This window comes from Ambystoma mexicanum, chromosome 13 (assembly GCF_040938575.1).
Source record: "Ambystoma mexicanum isolate Mex_15411 chromosome 13, UKY_AmexF1_1, whole genome shotgun sequence".
Lineage (NCBI taxonomy): Eukaryota > Metazoa > Chordata > Amphibia > Caudata > Ambystomatidae > Ambystoma > Ambystoma mexicanum.
In genome coordinates, this window is record NC_090938.1 from 24,705,429 (window position 1) to 24,730,136 (window position 24,708).

Genomic DNA, 24,708 nt, shown 5'->3' on the forward strand with positions numbered 1-24,708 from the left:
GAAAGAACACAGGTGTTTGAATATGCATGATCAGACAGGGGGGTTGGGAGCCCTGAGTAGTGCCGGACCACAGCGGTGTGTGGAGCCCTGACTGGTGCCGGACCACAGGGGTAGTGGGGTGGAGCTCTAAGTAGTGCCGGACCACAGCCGTGTGTGGAGCCCTGACTGGTGCCGGACCACAGGGGTGGTGGGGTGGAGCTCTAAGTAGTGCCGGACCACAGCGGTGTGTGGAGCCCTGACTGGTGCCGGACCTTCTAAGGGAGACAAAGGCCGCTGACTGGAGTGTGCAGTAGGAACAGGAGAGGGAACCGCTTGGTGTATTTCGGCATTTCGGAAGCAGGAGTAGGATTGCTTCCCAAATTATCCAGTGGTATCCCTTGAAATGGAAGTCGTTAAAGGCGAGGGGAGTGGAAAACATTGGGTTGTGAGGAATAACACCAACGTCAGATTCATGCCCGATCTCTTGGGATTTTATTGTCGTTATTGTATGAAAGGAACCTGGAGTGGGGAACCACTTGAAAGCCAGTACCCGCATGGTGAGGGGGGTGTACCTATTGCAGGGCTCTGTAGCCCGAGCCTCTCCAGTTATTTTGGACTACAGCTCCCATGATCTCTCACCATTGACTATGCTGGCTAGTGGAGACGATAACTGTAGTCCAAAGTACCCAGATGGGCAAATGTTGTAGGTTCTTGCCTATTGCATTGGCCAGCCATGAGGGGAACCATTTGATGCCGTGTACTTATGGCAGCAGACACACCTGTCCTGTAGGAGTCAACGATGACACAGCTGCACCTCGACCGGTCTCAGTAAATCCTGGTCCTGCTTGCAGGCCCCTGACAGAGTCCTTCAGTGTCACTTCAGCAGTTGAGAAAGCCTGTACATGGGAATCTTGTCCTAATGGGGTGCAGTAGACCTTCCAGGTACAGGGGATTCCCAGATATTTCACATCCTGCGAAGGTGCATGAGTGAATGACCTCCAGGTGTTAGGTGTGTAGGTTTGGTGCATTCCTTTGCCCATCTTGCATATGTTTCTTGGGACCCTCATGGCTTTATTAGTTCCACTTTAATGTGAAGGCTCCAGATCTTGATCTGGAAACACACACCCGCCCCCTAAGGGCTGCTATGATGCATACATTGGGGTGAGCCCTGGGTCTTATAGCACTAAATAGCAGGGGCCACCAGGCAGATGACGTCCAGGCTGGAAAAGAACCAAAGGGCTACGGCATGAAACTCTATAACCCCCGGCAAATGGGACGAATGTCGAGCCATTCGTAATGAAGACGCCCCAGTAGGGCGGGAGGTGGTTGGGCAGATCCACCCACCCAGTTGACCGCATTTCCACTTCTTGACATATTTTAGATTCTAATTCTTCCAGCAGCTTTTGGTAGATAGCTATTGTTTGCTCTGTAGGGGACCCCGATTTCCACCATCAGCACTCCACAGCCACTACTTTGCTCAACTCCAGGGTGCAGCCCAGGATGAGGATACACACTCAGAGGTGTATAGGTAGCCAATGATTGCCTTTAAACCCCAGATGCAATATCTCACCCGCCAATCAGAGAGTCAGGACAGGTAATCAATGAGACCCCGAAAACCTTCATATTAATAAGGGCCGCCTCTAAATAAACACATGTGTGATGATCAGGCATCTATTTAGGTCCACTTTCAAAGGGATACAATCGTCTCCGGATGCACAACTGTGCAAGCAGCAACTTGATACAATCCAATGTTGATTAAATGACTCCATGTAGCGGTAGCCTGTTGGACTGCGTGCCAGTCGCCTGTTGGTGTGCGTGCCAGTGGCATGATCTTGACTGCGTGCCAGTCGCCTGTTGGTGTGCGTGCCAGTGGCATAATCTTGACTGCATGCCAGTCGCCTGTTGGTGTGCGTGCCAGTGGCATGATCTTGACTGCGTGCTAGTGGCATGATCTTGACTGCGTGCCAGTGGCATGATCTTGACTGCGTGCCAGTCGTCTGTTGGTCTGCATGTCAGTGGCATGATCTTGACTGCGTGCCAGTTGCATGATCTTGACTACATGCCAGTCGCCTGTTGGACTGCGTGCCAGTGGCATGATCTTGACTGCTTGCCAGTCACCTGTTGGACTGCATGCCAGTGGCATGATCTTGAATGTGTGCCAGTCGCCTGTTGGACTGCCTGCCAGTGGAATGATCTTGACTGCATACCAGTCACCTGTTGGACTGCGTGCCAGTGGCATGATCTTGACTGCATGTCAGTGGCATGATCTTGACTGTGTGCCAGTCGCCTGTTGGACTGCGTGCCAGTGGCATGATCTTGACTGCATGTCAGTGGCATGATCTCAACTGCGTGACAGTGGCATGATCTTGACTGCATGCCAGTGGCATGATGTTGACTGCGTGCCAGTGGCATTATCTTGACTGTGTGTCAGTGGCATGATCTTGACTGCGTGCAAGTGGCATGATCTTGAGTGCATGTCCGTGGCATGATCTCGACTGCATGCCAGTCGCCTGTTGGACTGCGTGCCAGTGGCATGATCTTGACTGCATGCCAGTGGCATGATCTCACCTGTGTGCCAGTGGCATGATCTTGACTGCGTGCCAGTCGCCTGTTGGACTGGGTGCCAGTGGCATGATCTAGACTGCGTTCCAGTGGCATGATCTTGACTGCGTGCCAGTCGCCTGTTGGTGTGCGTGCCAGTGTCATGATCTTGACTGCATGCCAGTGGCATGATCTTGACTGCGTGCCAGTCACCTGTTGGTCTGTGTGTCAGTGTCATGATCTTGACTGCGTGCCAGTGGCATGATCTTGACTGCATGCCAGTGGCATGATCTTGACTGTGTGCCAGTGGCATGATCTTGACTGCGTGCCAGTTGCCTGTTGGTCTGCGTGCCAGTGTCATGATCTTGACTGCGTCCAAGTGGCATGATCTTGACTGTGTGCCAGTCGCCTGTTGGACTGCGTGCCAGTGGCATGATTTTGACTGCGTGCCAGTGGCATGATCTTGACTGCATGCCAGTGGCCTGTTGGTCTGCGTGCCAGTGGCATGATCTTGACTGCGTGTCAGTGGTATGATCTTGACTGCGTGCCAGTCGCCTGTTGGTCTGCGTGCCAGTGGCATGATCTTGACTGCGTGTCAGTGGTATGATCTTGACTGCATGCCAGTCGCCTGTTGGACTGCATGCCAGTGGCATGATCTTGACTGCATGCCAGTGGCATGATCTCGACTGCGTGCCAGTGGCATGATCTCAGCTGCGTGCCAGTCACCTGTTGGTCTGCGTGCCAGTGTCATGATCTTGACTGCGTCCAAGTGGCATGATCTTGACTGTGTGCCAGTCGCCTGTTGGACTGCGTGCCAGTGGCATGATTTTGACTGCGTGCCAGTGGCATGATCTTGACTGCGTGCCAGTCGCCTGTTGGTCTGCGTGCCAGTGGCATGATCTTGACTGCGTGTCAGTGGTATGATCTTGACTGCGTGCCAGTCGCCTGTTGGTCTGCGTGCCAGTGGCATGATCTTGACTGCGTGTCAGTGGTATGATCTTGACTGCATGCCAGTCGCCTGTTGGACTGCATGCCAGTGGCATGATCTTGACTGCATGCCAGTGGCATGATCTCGACTGCGTGCCAGTGGCATGATCTCAGCTGCGTGCCAGTCACCTGTTGGTCTACGTGCCAGTGTCATGATCTTGACTGCATGCCAGTGGCATGATCTTGACTGCGTGCCAGTGGCATGATCTTGACTGCGTGCCAGTCGCCTGTTGGTCTGCGTGCCAGTGGCATGATCTTGACTGCGTGCCAGTGGCATGATCTTGACTGCGTGCCAGTCGCCTGTTGGACTGCATGCTAGTGGCATGATCTTGACTGCGTGCCAGTCGCCTGTTGGTCTGCATGCCAGTGGCATGATCTTGACTGCGTGCCAGTTGCATGATCTTGACTGCATGCCAGTCGCCTGTTGGACTGCGTGTCAGTGGCATGATCTTGACTGCGTACCAGTGGCACGATCTTGACTACGTGCCAGTGGCATGATCTTGACTGTGTGCCAGTCGCCTGTTGGTCTGCGTGTCAGTGGCATGATCTTGACTGCGTGCCAGTCGCCTGTTGGACTGCACGCCAGTGGCATGATATTAACTGTGTACTATCTGTCTTCCATTACATTTCACACAGCGCCGGACATCCCGAAACCAACTCCAGAGGTCACCACAACTCCGGCAGGCGGAACACCAACACCAACGCCTCCGACCGACGACCCCCCCACAAAGCCGGATTTCTGCTATGGGAAAAATGATGGCTTCTACGTCGACCCAGAAGACCCCAACAAGTTCTACCTGTGTGCTGGCGGCAGAACGTATCCGATGAAGTGTGGGGCAGGGCTGGTCTTTGACATGGGCTGCAAGTGCTGTAACTGGCCTTGAGTGCGTCCCCTGCGAGAGGACCACCCTGTCATAGTCATGTGACAATAAAAGAGTCCACATCTATGGAAACCTACTATACATGATGTGTGTGTTGTGGGGGCGGGGCTCGTTCGCACTTGTTTACACCCATCAAGGGAGGGTACATTGGCCCATCCATATTCTCCTTCACAGGACATTTCCCAGAGCCTGTAGCGTCACGGTTGAATTTATGTTATGCAGGCACGAGCCACTAGAATGCTCCAATCAAACCTTGCAAGTAATGGAAGTGCTACACTGCCCTTGTATCGAGACTTCTGGCGGAAATCTGTCAAGCTATGTGTCTTTCTGTCTCTCCATCTTTCATTGCTGACCCTAAGACTATTTCTGTCCCTCAATCCAGCGTGGGATAAGGGGCTGGGGTTTAGGGGTTAAGCGCAGGTGCAGACTGTCGGTGCAGTATTGCATCGGGCCACCCATAGAGTGTGTCCCCAGGCTCTCCTGTGAGCGCACTTACAGAAGCAGAGGGGCCTTGAACACGAGACTACACTGACAGGGGGCGTGCATTGATATGATGTGATATGATATTTGTATCACGCTCATACACAGGTGTTTCAGAGCGCGACTAGGCAAGGGAGGGGAACAGGGGAGAACACAGCACAACATAAGAGCGATCTTACTAGGCCCAGTGACATTGAGAACGCGCAAGTGCATGGGAGAGGGGAGAAATTGCATGGACGGGGGAGAGAGGAGAGTGCGGAGCAGAGGAGAAACAGATAAATAAATAATAAATACAAATAAATAGATAATAGAGGAAATAAACAGCGGTAGTGCAGCCAGCAAGTGGCAAGTGCTGTGTTTACGGCAGCAGACTGAGTAAGTCTGATAACTGCAGAAAAAGAAGAACCTGAGGGGGTGGGGGTCTGTATGGGTACAGATACAGACCCCAGTGCAAGGGGTGGCCCAGAGGCAGTGCGAGTGGGTGGCAGGATGAGCAGGTACCTGGGCCCAGGGGGCAGAGGGTGGCCAGGTGCACGGTGCCAAGAGACAACAGATAAGCAGGGTAGAGGGGGGGGCGAAGGCAAAGCAAAGAGGAAGGTCTTGAGGTGCTTCCGGAACCCGAGATGGCAGGGAGGCTATTCCAGAGGGAGGCCCCAGCCGAAGACAGAGATCTACCCCCAGCTCGTTTCTTTGAAAAATGACTGACCCTGAGGGAGTTAGAGGTAGAGGAGTGAAGAGCTCGAGAGGGGAGGTATTTGCGGAGAGATAGCTGAAGGTATCTGCCTGACCCTCTGCCTTGTGTCCCCAAGGCAGAGGGACAGGAACATGAAACTACATTGACAGGGAGCGTGCACTGGGTCCCCAAGGCAGAGGGCCTTGAGCCTGAAACTACACTGACGGGGGGCGTGCATTGTGTCCCCAAGGCAGAGGCACTTGAACATGAAACTACATTGACAGGGGGCATGCATTGTGTGACCAAGGCAGAGGGCCTTGAACATGAAATTACATTGACAGGGGGCATGCATTGTGTGACCAAGGCAGAGGGCCTTGAACATGAAACTACATTGACAGGGGGTGTGCATTGTGTCCCCAATGGCAAAGGGCCTTGAACATGAAACTACATTGACAAGGGATGGGTGTGCATTGTGTGACCAAGGCTGAGGGCCTTGAAAATTAAACTACACTGACAGGGGACGTGCATTGTTTCCCCAAGGCAGAGGGCCTTGACCATGAAACTATACTGACAGGGGGGGGGTGCATTGTGTGACCAAGGCTGAGGGCCTTGAACATGAAACTACATTGACAGGGGGCGTGCATTGTGTGACAAAGGCAGAGGGCCTTGAACATGAAACTACAGTGACAGGGGGCATGCATTGGGTCCCCAAGGCAGAGGGCCTTGAACATGAAACTACATTGACAGGGAATGTGCATTGAGTCCACGAGGCAGAGGGTCTTGAACATGAAACTACACTGACAGGGAGCGTGCATTCTGTCCCCAAGGCAGAGGGCCTTGAACATGACACTACATTAACAGGGGGCGTGCATTGTGTCCCCGAGGTAGAGGGTCTTGAACATGAAACTATATTGACAGGGGGTGTGCATTCTGTCCCCAAGGCAGAGGGCCTTGAACATGACACTACATTAACAGGGGGCGTGCATTGTGTCCCCGAGGTAGAGGGACTTGAACATGAAACTACATTGACAGGGAGCGTGCATTCTGTCCCCAAGGCAGAGGGCCTTGAACATGACACTACATTAACAGGGGGCGTGCATTGTGTCCCTGAGGTAGAGGGCCTTGAACATGACACTACATTAACAGGGGGCGTGCATTGTGTCCCTGAGGTAGAGGGCCTTGAACATGAAACTACATTGACAGGGGGCGTGCATTCTGTCCCCAAGGCAGAGGGCTGTGAGCATGAAACTACAATGACAGGGGGCGTGCATTGTGCCGTGAAGGCAGAGGGCCTTGAACATGAAACTACAGTGACAGGGGGCATGCATTGTGTCCCCAAGGCAGAGGGCCTTGAACATGAGACTACATTGATAGGGGGCGTGCATTGTGTGACAAAGGCAGAGGGCCTTGAATATGAAACTACAGTGACGGGGCGTGCATTGTGGCCCCAAGGAAGAGGGCCTTGAACATGAGACTACATTGACAGGGGGCATGCATTGTGTCCCCGAGGTAGAGGGCTGTGAGCATGAAACTACAATGACAGGGGGCGTGCATTGTGCCGTGAAGGCAGAGGGCCTTGAACATGAAACTACAGTGACAGGGGGCATGCATTGTGTCCCCAAGGCAGAGGGCCTTGAACATGAGACTACATTGACAGGGGGCGTGCATTGTGTGACAAAGGCAGAGGGCCTTGAATATGAAACTACAGTGACGGGGCGTGCATTGTGGTCACAAGGAAGAGGGCCTTGAACATGAGACTACATTGACAGGGGGTGTGCATTGTGTGACAAAGGCAGAGGGCCTTGAACATGAAACTACAGTGACAGGGGGTGTGCATTGTGTCCCAGACGTAGAGGGCTTTGAACATGAAACTACATTGACAGGGGGTGTGCATTGTGTCCCCGAGGTAGAGGGCCTTGAACATGAAACTATATTGACAGGGGGCGTGCATTGTGTCCCCAGAGGTGTGCATTGTGCCCCCAAGGCAGAGGGCCTTGAACATGAAACTACAGTGACAGGGAGCATGCATTGTGTCTCCAAGGCAGAGGGCCTTGAACATGAGACTACACTGACAGTGGCCATGCATTGTGTGACAAAGGCAGAGGGCCTTGAACATGAGACTACATTGACAGGGCGTGTGCACTGGGTCCCCAAGGCAGAGGGCCTTGAACATGAGACTACATTGACAGGGGGCGTTCATTGGGTCCCCAAGGCAGAGGGCCTTGAACATGAGACTACATTGACAGGGGGCGTGCATTGGGTCCCCGAGGCAGAGGGCCTTGAACATGAAACTACATTGACAGGCGGCGTGCATTGGGTCCCCGAGGCAGAGGGTCTTGAACACGAAACTACACTGACAGGGGTGTGCATTGTGTCCCCAAGGCAGAGGGGCTTGAACACAAAACTACATTGACAGGCGGCGTGCATTGGGTCCCCAAGGCAGAGGGCCTTGAACATGAAACTACACTGACAGGGGGCGTGCATTGTGTCCCCGAGGCAGAGGGCCTTGAACAGGAAACTACATTGACAGGGGGTGTGCTTTGTGTCCCCGAGGCAGAGGGCCTTGAACACAAGACTACACTGACAGGGAGTGTGCATTGTGTCCCCGAGGCAGAGGGCCTGGAACACGAAACTCCACTGACAGGGGGCGTGACCTGGGTCCCCGAGGCAGAGGGCCTTGAACACGAAACTACACTGACAGGGGGCTGCATTGTGTCCCCGAGGCAGAGGGCCTTGAACATGAAACTACACTGACAGGGGGCGTGCATTGGGTCCCCGAGGCAGAGTGCCTTGAACATGAAACTACAGGGCCTTGAACATGAAACTACATTGACAGGTGGCGTGCACTGGGTCCCCGAGGCAGAGGGCCTTGAACATGAGTCTACACTGACAGGGGGCGTGCATTGTGTCCCCAAGGCAGAGGGCCTGGAACACGAAACTCCACTGACAGGGGGCGTGACCTGGGTCCCCGAGGCAGAGGGCCTTCAACACGAAACTACACTGACAGGGGGCTGCATTGTGTCCCCGAGGCAGAGGGCCTTGAACATGAAACTACACTGACAGGGGGCGTGCATTGGGTCCCCGAGGCAGAGGGCCTTGAACATGAAACTACACTGACAGGGGGCGTGCATTGGGTCCCCGAGGCAGAGGACCTTGAACATGAAACTACACTGATAGGGGGCGTGAATTGTGTCCCCAAGGCAGAGGGCCTTCAGCATGAGACTACACTGACAGGGGGCGTGCATTGTGTGACAAAGGCAGAGGGCCTTGAAAATGAAACTACACTGACAGGGGCCGTGCATTGGGTCCCTGAGGCAGAGGGCCTTGAACATGAAACTACACTGACAGGGGGCGTGCATTGGGTCCCCGAGGCAGAGGACCTTGAGCATGAAACTACATTGACAGGGGGCGTGCATTGTGTGACAAAGGCAGAGGGCCTTGAAAATGAAACTACACTGACAGGGGCCGTGCATTGGGTCCCTGAGGCAGAGGGCCTTGAACATGAAACTACACTGACAGGGGGCGTGCATTGGGTCCCCGAGGCAGAGGACCTTGAGCATGAAACTACACTGATAGGGGGCGTGCATTGTGTCCCCAAGGCAGAGGGCCTTGAACATGAAACTACATTGACAGGGGGCGTGCATTGGGTCCCCGAGGCAGAGGGCCTTGAACATGAGACTACATTGACAGGGGGCGTGCATTGGGTCCCCGAGGCAGAGGGCCTTGAACATGAAACTACACTGACAGGCGGCGTGCATTGGGTCCCCGAGGCAGAGGGTCTTGAACATGAGACTACACTGACGGGGTGTGCACTGGGTCCCCTGAGCTGAGGGGATTAATCCCAGGGTGTATTTTCCTTGGCTCGCTTGCCTGGAGAAATGTGAACAACGCAGGGTTGTGAATTTTGATATTTCGGTGGAGAAAGGTTAACGCAGGAGGCAAAGTCGACGTGGGAGCAAAGATGTGTCGAATTTCTATTCCAAGCTAAACTCCTGCAGAACTTTTCATGAAACTGCGTCTTTTCAGACCTTCGTTTCATCGTTTTAATTCAGTTTAAAGTTAATGGAAAAAGTGTCTCGCATAATTTGGGTATTATTTGTCAAATACTTCTGTTCAATTAAAACAGTTTGAAAACAATTACCTTCTAAGCCCATTTGCGACTCACGTTTTCCATGAACGTTAAAGTTTTTATCAGTATGTTATGTCCTACTAAACGGCCTTTATACCACCGTGGCCTGTCTGAGGTTTGGTGGAAGGTGCAGCGTCCCAGGTAACTGGACCTTCTTACTCTGCCGAGGACGACACGGGAGTGGGACGAAGAGAAGAGGATGGCAAAGCAGGTGTGATGCCACAGACAGAACATGGGGTATTATATAAGGAGACAAGCAATGCTTTGCGATAGCCTGGGTGGGCGTGGGTCCATTAAGTTAGATGGCACAAATCACGTCCATCAGCACAATCAGCAGTAATAACGCAGCACTACTGTAGAGGTACATAGTCTGCAGCAAAGGCATGAATGCGGAGGGCTGGCAGACCACACAGCCCAACCAAGACCTGCAGCTCACGCAGCACTACTGCAGAGGCACACAGTGTGCAGCACAGGCATGAATGCAGAGGGCTGGCAGCCCACACAGCCCAACCAACACCTGCAGCTCACGCAGCACTACTGCAGAGGCACACAGTGTGCAGCACAGGCATGAATACAGAGGGCTGGGAGCCCACACAGCCCAACCAAGACCTGCAGCTCACGCAGCACTACTGCAGAGGTACATAGACTGCAGCACAGGCATGAATGCAGAGGGTTGGCAGCCCACACAGCCCAACCAAGACCTGCAGCTCACGCGGCACTACTGCAGAGGCACACAGTGTGCAGCACAGGCATGAATGCAGAGGGCTGGGAGCCCACACAGCCCAACCAAGACCTGCAGCTCATGCAGCACTACTGCAGAGGTACATAGACTGCAGCACGGGCATGAATGCAGAGGGTTGGCAGCCCACACAGCCCAACCAAGACCTGCAACTCACGCAGCACTACTGCAGAGACACACAGTCTGCAGCACGGGCATGAATGCAGAGGGTTGGCAGCCCACACAGCCCAACCAAGACCTGCAGCTCTCGCAGCACTACTGCAGAGACACATAGACTCCAGCAAGGGCATCAATGCAGAGGGTTGGCAGCCCACACAGCCCAACCAAGACCTGCAGCTCACGCAGCACTACTGCAGAGACACATAGACTGCAGCACAGGCATGAATGCAGCAATCTGGCAGCCCACACAGCCCAACGAAGACCTGCAGCTCACGCAGCACTACTGCAGAGAAACATAGACTGCAGCACAGGCATGAATGCAGAGGGTTGGCAGCCCACACAGCCCAACCAAGAACTGCAGCTCACGCAGCACTACTGCAGAGGCACATAGACTGCAGCAAGGGCATCAATGCAGAGGGCTGGCAGCCCACACAGCCCAAACCAAGACCTTCAGCTCACGCAGCACTACTGCAGAGGTACATAGTTTGCAGCACAGGCATGAATGCAGAGGGCTGGCAGCCCACACAGCCCAACCAAGACCTGCAGCTCTCGCAGCACTACTGCAGAGACACATAGACTGCAGCACAGGCATCAATGCAGAGGGCTGGCAGTCCACACAGCCCAAACCAAGACCTTCAGCTCACGCAGCACTACTGTAGAGGCACCTAGTCTGCAGCACAGGCATGAATGCAGAGAACTGGCAGCCCACACAGCACACCCAAGACCTACAGCTCACGCAGCACTACTGCAGAGACACGTAGTCTGCAGCAAGGGCATCAATGCAGAGGGCTGGCAGCCCACACACCCCAACCAAGACATGCAGCTCATGCAGCACTAGTGTAGAGGCACATAGTCTGCAGCACAGGATTCAATGCAGACGGCTGGCAACCCACACAGCCCAACCAAGACCTGCAGCTCACGCAGCACTGCTGTAGAGGCACATAGTCTGCAGCACAGACATGAATGCAGAGGGCTGGCAGCCCACACAGCCCAAACCAAGACCTGCAGCTCACGCAGCACTACTGCAGAGACACATAGACTGCAGCACAGGCATGAATGCAGAGGGCTGGCAGCCCACACAGCCCAACCAAGACCTGCAGCTCACGCGGCACCACTGCAGAGACACATAGACTGCAGCACAGGCATGAATGCAGAGGGTTGCCAGCCCACACAGCTCAACCAAGACCTGCAGCTCATGCAGCACTACTGTAGAGGCACATAGTCTGCAGCAAGGGCATCAATGTAGAGTGCTGGCAGCCCACACAGCCCAACCAAGACCTGCAGCTCACGCAGCACTTCTGCAGAGGCACACAGTCACAGTCTGCAGCACAGGCATGAATGCAGAGGGCTCCAGCCCACACAGCCCAACCAAGACCTGCAGCACACACAGCACTACTGCAGAGGCACATAGTCTGCAGCACAGACATGAATGCAGAGGGCTGGCAGCCCACACAGCCCAAACCAAGATCTTCAGCTCACACAGCACTACTGCAGAGGTACATAGTTTGCAGCACTGGCATCAATGCAGAGGGCTGGCAGTCCACACAGCCCAACCAAGACCTGCATCTCATGCAGCACTAGTGTAGAGGCACCTAGTCTGCAGCACAGGCATGAATGCAGAGGGCTGGCAGCCCACACAGCCCAAACCAAGATCTTCAGCTCACACAGCACTACTGCAGAGGTACATAGTTTGCAGCACTGGCATCAATGCAGAGGGCTGGCAGTCCACACAGCCCAACCAAGACCTGCAGCTCACGCAGCACTTCTGCAGAGGCACACAGTCACAGTCTGCAGCACAGGCATGAATGCAGAGGGCTGGCAGCCCACACAGTCCAACCAAGACCTGCAGCACACGCAGCACTACTGCAGAGGCACATAGTCTGCAGCACAGGCATGAATGCAGAGATCTGGCAGCCCACACAGCCCAACCAAGACCTGCAGCTCACGCAGCACTACTGCAGAGGCACATAGTCTGCAGCACAGGCAAGAGACCAAGCAAGACCTGCAGGTCACACAGCACTACTGCAGAGGCACACAGTCTGCAGCACGGGCATCAATTTGGAGAGCTGGCAGCCCATACAGCCCAACCAAGACCTGCAGCAAACGCAGCACTACAGCAAAGGCACACAGTTTGCAGCACAGGCATGAATGTAGAGAGCTGGCAGCCCACATAGCCCAACCAAGACCTGCAGCTCACACAGCACTACTGGAGAGGCACATAGTCTGCAGCAAGGACATCAATGCAGAGGGCTGGCAGCCCACAAAGCCCAACCAAGACCTGCAGCTCACACAGCACTACTGGAGAGGCACATAGTCTGCAGCAAGGACATCAATGCAGAGGGCTGGCAGCCCACAAAGCCCAACCAAGACCTGCAGCTCACACAGCACTACTGGAGAGGCACATAGTCTGCAGCAAGGACATCAATGCAGAGGGCTGGCAGCCACACAGCTCAACCAGGACATGCAGCTCACACAGCTCTACTGCAGAGAGACATAGTCTGCAGCAAGGGCATCAATGCAGAGGGCTGGCAGCCCACACACCCCAACCAAGACATGCAGCTCATGCAGCACAAGTGTAGAGGCACATAGTCTGCAGCACAGGATTCAATGCAGGCGGCTGGCAACCCACACAGCCCAACCAAGACCTGCAGCTCATGCAGCGCTGCTGTAGAGGCACACAGTCTGCAGCACAGACATGAATGCAGAGGGCTGGCAGCCCACACAGCCCAAACCAAGACCTGCAGCTCACGGAGCACTACTGCAGAGGCACATAGTCTGCAGCACAGACATGAATGCAGAGGGCTGGCAGCCCACACAGCCCAAACCAAGACTTCAGCTCACGCAGCACTACTGCAGAGGTACATAGTTTGCAGCACTGGCATCAATGCAGAGGGCTGGCAGTCCACACAGCCCAACCAAGACCTGCATCTCATGCAGCACTACTGTAGAGGCACCTAGTCTGCAGCACAGGCATGAATGCAGAGAACTGGCAGCCCACACAGCCCAACCAAGACCTGCAGCTCACACAGCACTAATGCAGAGACACAAAGTAAGCAGCATGGCATCAATGCAGAGGGCACTCTGCCCACTCAGCCCAATAAAGACCTGCAGCTGACACAACACTAATGCAGAAGCATATAATCTGCAGCACAGGCATGAATGCAGAGGGCTGGCAGCTGACACAGCCCAACCAAGACCTGCAGCTCACGCAGCACTATTGCAGAGACACATAGTCAGCAGCATGGGCATCAATGCAGAGGGTTGGTGGCCCACAGAGCCCAACCAAGACCTGCAGCTCGGGCGGCACTACTGCAGAGACACCTAGTCTGCAGCACAGGCATCAATGCAGAGGACTGGCAGCCCACACAGCCCAACCAAGAACTGCAGCTCATGCAGCACTACTGTAGAGGCACACAGTCTGCAGCACGGGCATCAATGCAGAGGGCTGGCAGCCCACACAGCCCAACCAAGACTTGCAGCTCACGCAGCACTATTGAAAGACACATAGTCTGCAGCACGGGCATCAATGCAGAGGGTTGGCAGCCCACAGAGCCCAACCAAGACCTGCAGCTCACGTGGCACTACTGCAGAGACACATAGTCTGCAGCATGGGCATCAATGCAGAGGGTTGGCAGCCCACAGAGCCCAACCAAGACCTGCAGCTCACACAGCACTACTGCAGAGACACATAGTCTGCAGCATGGGCATCAATGCACAGGGCTGGCAGCCCACACAGCCGAACCAGGACATGCAGCTCACGCATCACTACTGTAGAGGCACCTAGTCTGCAGCACGGACATCAATGCAGTGGGATGGGATCCCACACAGCCCAACAAAGACCTGAAGCTCACGCAGCACTGTGGAGACACCTAGTCTGCAGCAAGGGCATCAATGCAGAGGGCTGGCAGCCCACACAGCCCAACCACGACCAGCAGCTCATGCAGCACTACTGTAGAGAAACATAGTCTGCAACACAGGCAAGAATGCAGAGGGCTGGCAGCCCACACTGCCCAACCAAGTCCTGCAGCTCACGCAGCACTACTGCAGAGACACAGAGTAAGCAGCACGGGCATCGGTGCAGAGAGCTTGCAGCCCACACAGCCCAACCACGACCAGCAGCTCACGCAGCACGACTGCAGAGGCACATAATCTGCAGCACAGGCATGAATGCAGAGGGCTGGCAGCCCACACAGCCCAACCAAGACCTGCAGCTCACACGGCACTACTGCAGAAGCACATAGTCTGCAGCACAGGCATGAATGCAGAGGGCTGTCAGCCGACACAGCCCAACCAAGACCTGCAGCTCACGCAGCACTACTTCAGAGGCACACAGTCTGCAGCACAGGCATGAATGCAGAGGGCTGGCAGCCCACACAGCCCAACCAAGACCTGCAGCTCACGCAGCACTACTGCAGAGGCACACAGTCTGCAGCACAGGCATGAATGCAGAGGGCTAGCAGCCCACACAGCCCAAACAAGACCTGCTGCTCATTCAGCACTACTGCAGAGGCACACAGTCAGCAGCACAGGCATGAATGCAGAGGGCTGGCAGCCCACCCTGCCCAACCAAGACCTGCAGCTCACGCAGCACTACTGCAGAGGCACATAGTCTGCAGCACAGGCATGAATGCAGCAATCTGGCAGCCCACACAGCCCAACCAAGACCTGCAGCTCACGCAGCACTACTGCAGAGGCACATAGTCTGCAGCAAAGGCAAGAGACCAACCAAGACCTGCAGGTCACACAGCACTAATGCAGAGGCACACAGTCTGCAGCACGGGCATCAATTTGGAGGGCTGGCAGCCCACACAGCCCAACCAAGACCTGCAGCAAACGCAGCACTATAGCAGAGGCACAAAATCTGCAGCACAGGCATGAATGCAGAGAGCTGGCAGGCCACACAGCCCAATCAAGACCTGCAGCTCACACAGCACTACTGTAGAGGCACCTAGCCTGCAGCACGGACATCAATGCAGAGGGCTGGCATCCCACACATCCCAACCAAGACCTGAAACTCACGCAGTACTACTGTAGAGGCATATAGTCTGCAGCACGGGCATCGGTGCAGAGGGCTTGCAGCCCACACAGCCCAACCAAGACCTGCAGCTCACGCAGCACTACTGCAGAGACACAAAGTAAGCAGCACGGGCATCGGTGCAGAGGGCTTGCAGCCCACACAGCCCAACCAAGATCTGCAGCTCACGCAGCACTACTGCAGAGACACAAAGTAAGCAGCACGGGCATCGGTGCAGAGGGCTTGCAGCCCACACAGCCCAACCAGGACCTGCAGCTCACACGGCACTACTGCAGAAGCACATAATCTGTAGCACAGGCATGAATGCAGAGGGTTGGCAGCCCACACAGCCCAACCAGGACCTGCAGCTCACACGGCACTACTGCAGAAGCACATAATCTGTAGCACAGGCATGAATGCAGAGGGCTGTCAGCCGACACAGCCCAACAAAGGCCTGCAGCTAATGCAGCACTACTGTAGAGGCACATAGTCTGCAGCAAGGGCATGAATGCAGAGGGCTGAAAGCCCACACAGCACAACCAAGACCTGCAGCTCACGCAGCGCTAATGTAGAGACACATAGTCTGCATCACAGGCATGAATGCAGAGGGCTGGCAGCCCACACAGCCCAACCAAGACCTGCAGGTCACACAGCACTACTGCAGAGGCATACAGACCTGCAGCTCACGCGGCACTACTGCAGAGACACATAGTCTTCAGCACAGGTATGAATGCGAGGGCTGGCAGCCCACACAGCCCAACCAAGACCTGCAGGTCACACAGCACTACTGCAGAGGCATACAGACCTGCAGCTCATGCGGCACTACTGCAGAGACACATAGTCTTCAGCACAGGCATGAATGCAGAGGGCTGGCAGCCCACACAGCCCAACCAAGACCTGCAGCTCATGCAGCACTACTGCAGAGACACATAGTCTGTAGCACAGGCATGAATGCAGAGGTTTGGCCGCCCACACAGCCCAACCAAGATCTGCAGCTCACCTAGCACTACTGTAGAGACACCTAGTCTGCAGCACGGGCATCAATGCAGAGGACTGGCAGCCCACACAGCCCAACCAAGAGCTGCAGCTCATGCAGCACTACTGTAGAGCCACCTAGTCTGCAGCACGGACATCTATTCAGACGGATGGCATCCCACACAGCCCAACCAAGACCTGCAGCTCACGCAGCACTACTGCAGAGACACAAAGTAAGCAGCACGGGCATCGGTGCAGAGGGCTTGCAGCCCACACAGCCCAACCAAGATCTGCTGCTCACGCAGCACTACTGCAGAGGCACATATTCTGCAGCACAGGCATGAATGCAGAGGGCTTGCAGCCCACACAGCCCAACAAAGATCTGCAGCTCACGCAGCACTACTGCAGAAGCACATAATCTGCAGCACAGGCATGAATGCAGAGGGCTGTCAGCCGACACAGCCCAACCAAGACCTGCAGCTCATGCAGCACTACTGTAGAGGCACATAGTCTGCAGCAAGGGCATGAATGCAGAGGGCTGACAGACCACACAGCCCAACCAAGACCTGCAGCTCACGCAGCACTACTGTAGAGGCACAAAGTCTGCATCACAGGCATGAATGCAGAGGGCTGGCAGCCCACACAGCCCAACCAAGACCTGCAGGTCACACAGCACTACTGCAGAGGCATACAGACATGCAGCTCACGCGGCACTACTGCAGAGACACATAGTCTTCAGCACAGGCATGAATGCAGAGGGCTGGCAGCCCACACAGCCCAACCAAGACCTGCAGCTCACGCGGCACTACTGCAGAGGCACACAGTGTGCAGCACAGGCATGAATGCAGAGGGCTGGCAGCCCACACAGCCCAACCAAGAGCTGCAGCTCATGCAGCACTACTGTAGAGCCACCTAGTCTGTAGCACAGGCATGAATGCAGAGGGTTGGCCGCCCACACAGCCCAACCAAGATCTTAAGGCCACGCAGTACTAATGTAGAGGCACATAGTCTGCAGCAAGGGCATCAATGCAGAGGGCTGGCAGCCCACACAGCCCAACCAAGACCTGCAGCTCACGCAGCACTACTGCAGAGGCACTCAGTCTGCAGCACAGGCATGAATGTAGAGGGCTGGCAGCCACACAGCCCAACCAAGACCTGCAGCTCACGCAGCACTACTGCAGAGACACATAGTGTGCAGCACAGGCATGAATGCATAGGGCTGGCAGCCCACACAGCCCAACAAAGACCTGAAGCTCACGCAGCACCTCTGCGGAGACACCTAGTCTGCAGAAAGGGCATCAATGCAGAGGGCTGGCAGCCCACACAGCCCAACCAAGAACTACAGCTCACGCAACACTACTGCAGAGGTACATAGTCTGCAGCACAGGCATGAATGCAGAGGGTGGGGTGCCCACACAGCCCAATCAAGACCTGCAACTCATGCAGCACTACTGCAGAGGCACATAGTCTGCAGCACAGGCATGAATGCAGAGGGCTGGCAGCCCACACATCCCACCCAAGACCTGCAGCTCACGCAGCACTACTGCAGAGGCACACAGTCTGCAGCACAGGCATGAATGCAGAGGGCTGCCAGCCCACACAGCCCAACCAAGACCTGCAGCTCACGCAGCACTACTGCAGAGACACCTAGTCTGCAGCAAGGGCATCAATGCAGAGGGCTGGCAGCCCACACAGCCCAACCAAGACCTGCAGCTCACGCAGCACTACTGCAGAGGCACACAGTCTGCAGCACAGGCATGAATGCAGAGGGCTGGCAGCCCACACAGCCCAACCAAGACCTGCAGCCTATGCAGCACTACTGCAGAGGCACACAGTCTGCAGCACAGGCATGAATGCAGAGGGCTGGCAGCCCACACAGCCCAACCAAGACCTGCAGCTCACGCAGCACTACTGCAGAGGCACACAGTCTGCAGCACAGGCATGAATGCAGAGGGCTGGCAGCCCACACAGCCCAACCAAGACCTGCAGCTCACGCAGCACTACTGCAGAGGCACATAGTCTGCAGCAAAGGCAAGTGCCCAACCAAGACCTGCAGGTCACACAGCACTACTGCAGAGACACCTAGTCTGCAGCAAGGGCATCAATGCAGAGGGCTGGCAGCCCACACAGCCCAACCAAGACCTGCAGCTCACGCAGCACTACTGCAGAGGCACACAGTCTGCAGCACAGGCATGAATGCAGAGGGCTGGCAGCCCACACAGCCCAACCAAGACCTGCAGCTCACGCAGCACTACTGCAGAGGCACATAGTCTGCAGCAAAGGCAAGTGCCCAACCAAGACCTGCAGGTCACACAGCACTACTGCAGAGGCACACAGTCTGCAGCACGGGCATCAATTTGGAGGGCTGGCAGCCCACACAGCCCGACGAATACCTGCAGCAAATGCAGCACTACAGAAGAGGCACACAGTCTGCAGCACAGGCATGAATGCAGAGGGCTGGCAGCCCACACAGCCCAACCAAGACCTGCAGCTCATGCAGCACTACTGCAGAGACACATAGTCTGTAGCACAGGCATGAATGCAGAGGTTTGGCCGCCCACACACAGCCCAACCAAGATCTGCAGCTCACCTAGCACTACTGTAGAGACACCTAGTCTGCAGCACAGGCATGAATGCAGAGAGCTGGCAGCCCACACAGCCCAACCAAGACCTGCAGCTCATGCAGCACTACTGCAGAGGCACCTAGCCTGCAGCACGGACATCAATGCCGAGGGATGGCATCCCACACATCCCAACCAAGACCTGCAGCTCACGCAGCACTAATGTAGAGACACATAGTCTGCAGCAAGGGCATCAATGCAGAGGGCTGGCAGCCCACACAGCCCAACCAAGACCTGCAGCTCACGCAGCACTAGTGTAGAGGCACATAGTCTGCAGCACGGGATTCAATGCAGAGGGCTGGCAGCCCACATAGCCCAACCAGAACCTGCAGCTCACACAGCACTACTTCGAAGAGATACATAGTCTGAAGCACAGGCATGAATGCAGAGGGCTGGCATCCCATGCAGCCCAACCAAGACCTGCAGCTCACGCAGCACTACTGTAGAGACACATAGTCTGCAGCACAGGCATGAATGCAGAGAGTTGGCAGCCCACACAGCCCAACCAAGACCTGCAGCTCACGCAGCAATACTGCAGAGGTACATAGTCTGCAGCACAGGAATGAGTGCAGAGGGCTGGCAGCCCACACAGCCCAACCAAGACCTGCAGCTCCCGCAGCACTAATGTAGAGACACATAGTCTGCAGCACAGGCATGAATGCAGAGAGTTGGCAGCCCACACATCCCAACCAGGACCTGCAGCTAACGCAGCACTACTGCAGAGACACACAGTCCGCAGCACGGGCATGAATGCAGAGAGTTGGCAGCCCACACATCCCGACCAAGACCTGCAGCTCAAGCAGCACTAATGTAGAGACACCTAGTCTGCAGCACGGGCATGAATACAGAGGGATGGCAGCCCACACAGCCCAACCAAGACCTGCAGCTCACGCAGCACTACTGCAGAGACACAAAGTAAGCAGCATGGGTATCGGTGCAGAGGGCTGGCAGCCCACACAGCCCATCCAAGACCTGCAGCTCTCGTAGCACTACTGCAGAGACACACAGTCAGCAGCACGGGCATGAATGCAGAGGGTTGGCAGCCCACACAGCCCAACCAAGACCTGCAACTCACGCAGCACTACTGCAGAGACACCTAGTCTGCAGCAAGGGCATCAATGCAGAGGGCTGGCAGCCCACACATCCCGACCAAGACCTGCAGCTAACGCAGCACTACTGCAGAGACACACAGTCTGCAGCACGGGCATGAATGCAGAGAGTTGGCAGCCCACACAGCCCAACCAAGACCTGCAGCTCACACAGCACTACTGCAGAGACACACAGTCAGCAGCACAGGCATGAATGCAGAGAGTTGGCGGCCCACACATCCCGACCAAGACCTGCAGCTAACGCAGCACTACTGCAGAGACACACAGTCAGCAGCACAGGCATGAATGCAGAGAGTTGGCAGCCCACACATCCCGACCAAGACCTGCATCTCTCGCAGCACTACTGCAGAGACACACAGTCTGCAGCACGGGCATGAATGCAGAGAGTTGGCAGCCCACACATCCCGACCAGGACCTGCAGCTAACGCAGCACTACTGCAGAGACACCTAGTCTGCAGCAAGGGCATGAATGCAGAGGGCTGGCAGCCCACACATCCCGACCAAGACCTGCAGCTAACGCAGCACTACTGCAGAGACACACAGTCTGCAGCACGGGCATGAATGCAGAGAGTTGGCAGCCCACACATCCCGACCAAGACCTGCAGCTAACGCAGCACTACTGCAGAGACACACCGTCTTCAGCACGGGCATGAATGCAGAGAGTTGGCAGCCCACACAGCCCGACCAAGACCTGCAGCTCACGCAGCACTCCTGCAGAGACACACAGTCAGCAGCACAGGCATGAATGCAGAGAGTTGGCAGCCCACACATCCCGACCAAGACCTGCAGCTAACGCAGCACTACTGCAGAGACACACTGTCTGCAGCACGGGCATGAATGCAGAGAGTTGGCAGCCCACACATCCCGACCAAGACCTGCATCTCACGCAGCACTACTGCAGAGACACACCGTCTGCAGCAAGGGCATGAATGCAGAGAGTTGGCAGCCCACACACCCCAACCAAGACCTGCATCTCACGCAGCACTACTGCAGAGACACACCGTCTGCAGCATGGGCATGAATGCAGAGAGTTGGCAGCCCATTTGCGTCACTTAGTGCACTGTGCAGCGGATAATTCCAGTGCCAATGTGCACACAGCTCTCTCTAGTCCTCTGTGTAGATACTGCAGGCCACAGGATGGAATCCTGCCCAAGTTGACTCAACTCCTCATTGTTTTAAGGTTGATAAATTGAGCTCCATCTAATTGGTTAATACATTATTACTAGTGGCAGAAATCTGGCACTGACTGTATTGTAAAAAAGTGGCAATGGAAAAGCACGATTTTTTTTAAACATTTTTTTATTTATACTTTGTTTAACCCAAAGGGTTTTTAAAAGTTTTTGCGTTTGCGTTTCAATCCTTTCCATTTGAATATTGTTTACCTATGGTCGTTTTTCTATAGTTGACAGAATTGTATCCAAAATTTTTGCTGTGGCAATGACCCAAGTAGTTCGTCCACCTCCAATTAGCCTCGCCCACCAAGTCTCTACATCGAAAGTGTGGGCTGCAGATAATATCTCCTTCAAGTAAGGACCTCTTATAGCCTCTACTTCTGGGCATCTTAACAATAGGTGTTTGGTCGTTTCCACCATAGCCGGTTCATTGCAAAATCTGCAAACGTTTGTGCTCGCCAGGCCTCGTATCATCAAGATTTCGTTCGTATGGAGTAAGTTGAGGCGGGCTCTTATAAAAGTATTCCTCAGCTTGCGGTTTGGATATCTTTTCACGTACGCTTGTAATTCGTGTCGTTTGTGGAACGTCTGTGGCAGGTGCGAGGTTAACTTATACGAAGCGGCCTGGTCCAAAGTTAGTATCCAGTCAAGCTCGTTTAATTTATTTTGGATTTTCATCGGATTGTCCGTCAACTCCTTTTTGGAACATTGAATAGAGTCTAATTTTTCTTCTTGGTCTCTGTACCATCTGTTCAGGACAGACAGACGTCCTCCTTCTGCCTCTGTGTTTATAACTTCCAAAAGCTCAGGGCGATTTTCCAGCAATAATTTCCTAAACAACATCAAGCTGTTTCTTTCCACTATCGAGGCAAGCGAGAGTTGGCTCATTTCGCATCTGATCAAAACCAATGGAGTTGAGTTTGGTAGATTTAGGACCTCTCTCCAGTATTGGCTTTCAAGTTTCGTCCAGATGGTGTGTGGTAGCCCCAGCATTGCTTCAGCTCCGTAGATCAGTCTGGGAACTACCTTGGCCTTGTAGAAGTCCACAATTGGTATGAGGGAGAAGCGACCGTATTTTCTATCTATCGCTTTAGCCTGCGATATTAAGTTTTTTATTTTTGACAGCACATGTTTTTGCATTGCAATCTCCCTTGGCGAGTTGTCCATCACAATGCCCAGATATTTGAATTCTGTGACTGTGCCGATGTGTTCACCTTCCAAAGACCATGCACATGAGTCGCTTTTGCTTTTGCCTTTCCCAAAGAACATGATTTTGGTCTTGGGCTTGTTTATTTCAAGACCATTTTCCTTGATGTATTCAGCGAAGTTGTTAAGTTGTCTCTGCAGCCCTATTGCAGTTTGATCTGTGATGATGATGTCGTCCGCATACATAATTCTCGAGATTTTCATTTGGCCAATATGTGGAAGGAATGATCTGACCTTTGCTTCTGATTCTTTGTAGTCGCCAATGAAGCTCAGGAATAGTGCCGGGGCCAGTGGGCAGCCTTGCTTGACTCCCTGATTGGTTGGGATCTCCTCCGAAAGTGTGCCTTGGAAGTCAAGCCTCACTTGGATCCTTGTGTCCGTGTGTAGTGCTATAATCGGATGTAGAATAGACGCCGGGCAATTCCAAGACCTTAACTTTGCCCAGAGCCTCGCTCTGTTAACGTGGTCAAAGGCTTGTCTTAGGTCAATAAAAGCCATGTAGGTACGGGTGCCGCCCGCCAGGCTTTTGTATTTTAAGATGTTGACCGTTAGAATGTTAATTGTTGTTCCCACATTCTTTTTGAAGCCAAATTGAAGGGGGTCTTCACAGGGTGCATCTTTAGCCCACCTTTGGAAGTGTTGTAGAAGTAAAGAACCGTACACCTTGCCAATTACGTTCAACAGGGCAATAGGGCGAAAAATTTTAGGGTCGTCTCTCGCCCCTCTCTTGTAAATAGGTACCACAACTGCGGTGGTCCAAGATTTCGGTAGAGCCCTTGTAGCTGTCAATCTTCGGAGGACCGCACATATGAAGTTAGCCCATGCCTCAGGATGTTCTTTCAGGTGCCTATTTGTCAGACCGTCGGGCCCAGGGGCCCTGGAATTTTTCAATTTTTTCAGAATGTACGTTATATCTTCAAGGTCGTGAAGCTCCACCCAGGGTTCTGTGCTTTGGACCTGTGCAGTTTCGGTGCCAACCTTAGAATCGAAGAAAAGGTTTGCGAAGAACTCTGTCCATTTAGCCTCTGCGATGCCATTGATTAAGACGTCTGAATTGATCCGTTACGTTGCGTTTATCAGGGCCCAGAATACTCTCGGGTTTTTGGTTGACACACTTCGCAACATGTCTTCCGAATCTTTTTGATACATGGCGAGACAATGGTCTCGCAGCCATGACTTGTAGGCTTTTAGCTCGTTGGTCCAAAGTTGTTTGTTAGAGTCAGATCTAGTTTTCACAAAACTTCTCTTAGCCTTCCTGAGTTGACATCTTTTCTCGACCAAGATTTGGTCGTAAGTATGGATTGATTTGTTCGTAGATGATCTATTCTTCAAATTCGGTTTCTTAAAGACGTTCAGAAGATCACTGTAGTCGGGAAGGATAGAGAAGTGCTCTTGAAGCTCTAACTTGGAGTAGTTATTTGTCAGAGAGATGACACTGTTTAGGCTCAATGCAAGTCGAGTTCCATTTGCATTTGTTACAAGCTTTGGGGCCGAGGCTATTTTTTCAGTTGAAATGGTTGGCCAGGACAGGCATAGAAGATTATGGTCGCTCGCCTTGGTTTTAACCACGTCGAAGGATGAAATGATAGACAGTAGGGCCGATGAGGCGTAGATGTAATCTATTGTTGCCTCCGAACCACGACCTTCCCATGTTGGATACTGAGCTGAATTCCCGAAAGTGGCGGCCACATTGGACAGGTCTTTAGATTTCATCAGTACTGACCAAGCTGCACCCCTTGCTTCAGCTTTGGTTCTCGTCGGTTTCTTTCCGCATACTGCGTTCAGGTCGCCGCAAACATATAAAGGGACTTCAGAGTGTACAATGTATGCTTTGTCGATTTCTTGTTCGACCATATCTAGAAAGTCTTTGTTTGAGATGGCTTCTGGGTTCCAGTACTGTACAGTTTATGATTATTGCTGTTGTCGAGACAAGTCTGTTATGTAGTGCGTCCCAATAGTTCCATTTTACTTGTACTGAAATCATCAGGAAGGAAAGTGTCAGGATTCTAATCATTTTCATTCCATTGCCCATTCTAACTGCAG

General features: G+C 53.9%; 1 protein-coding gene across 1 annotated transcript in view; it reads left to right on the forward strand.

Annotated features, from left to right (window-relative positions):
- Positions 1-4,436, forward strand: part of LOC138520061 (acidic mammalian chitinase-like) — a 38,355-nt gene extending 33,919 nt beyond the window's left edge. The window contains exon 11 of the mRNA XM_069632589.1: positions 4,144-4,436. Coding sequence (XP_069488690.1) covers positions 4,144-4,391 — 248 coding nt within the window. The 3' untranslated portion in view covers positions 4,392-4,436. The remainder of the gene's footprint in view (positions 1-4,143) is intronic.
- The last annotated feature ends 20,272 nt before the right edge of the window (positions 4,437-24,708 follow it).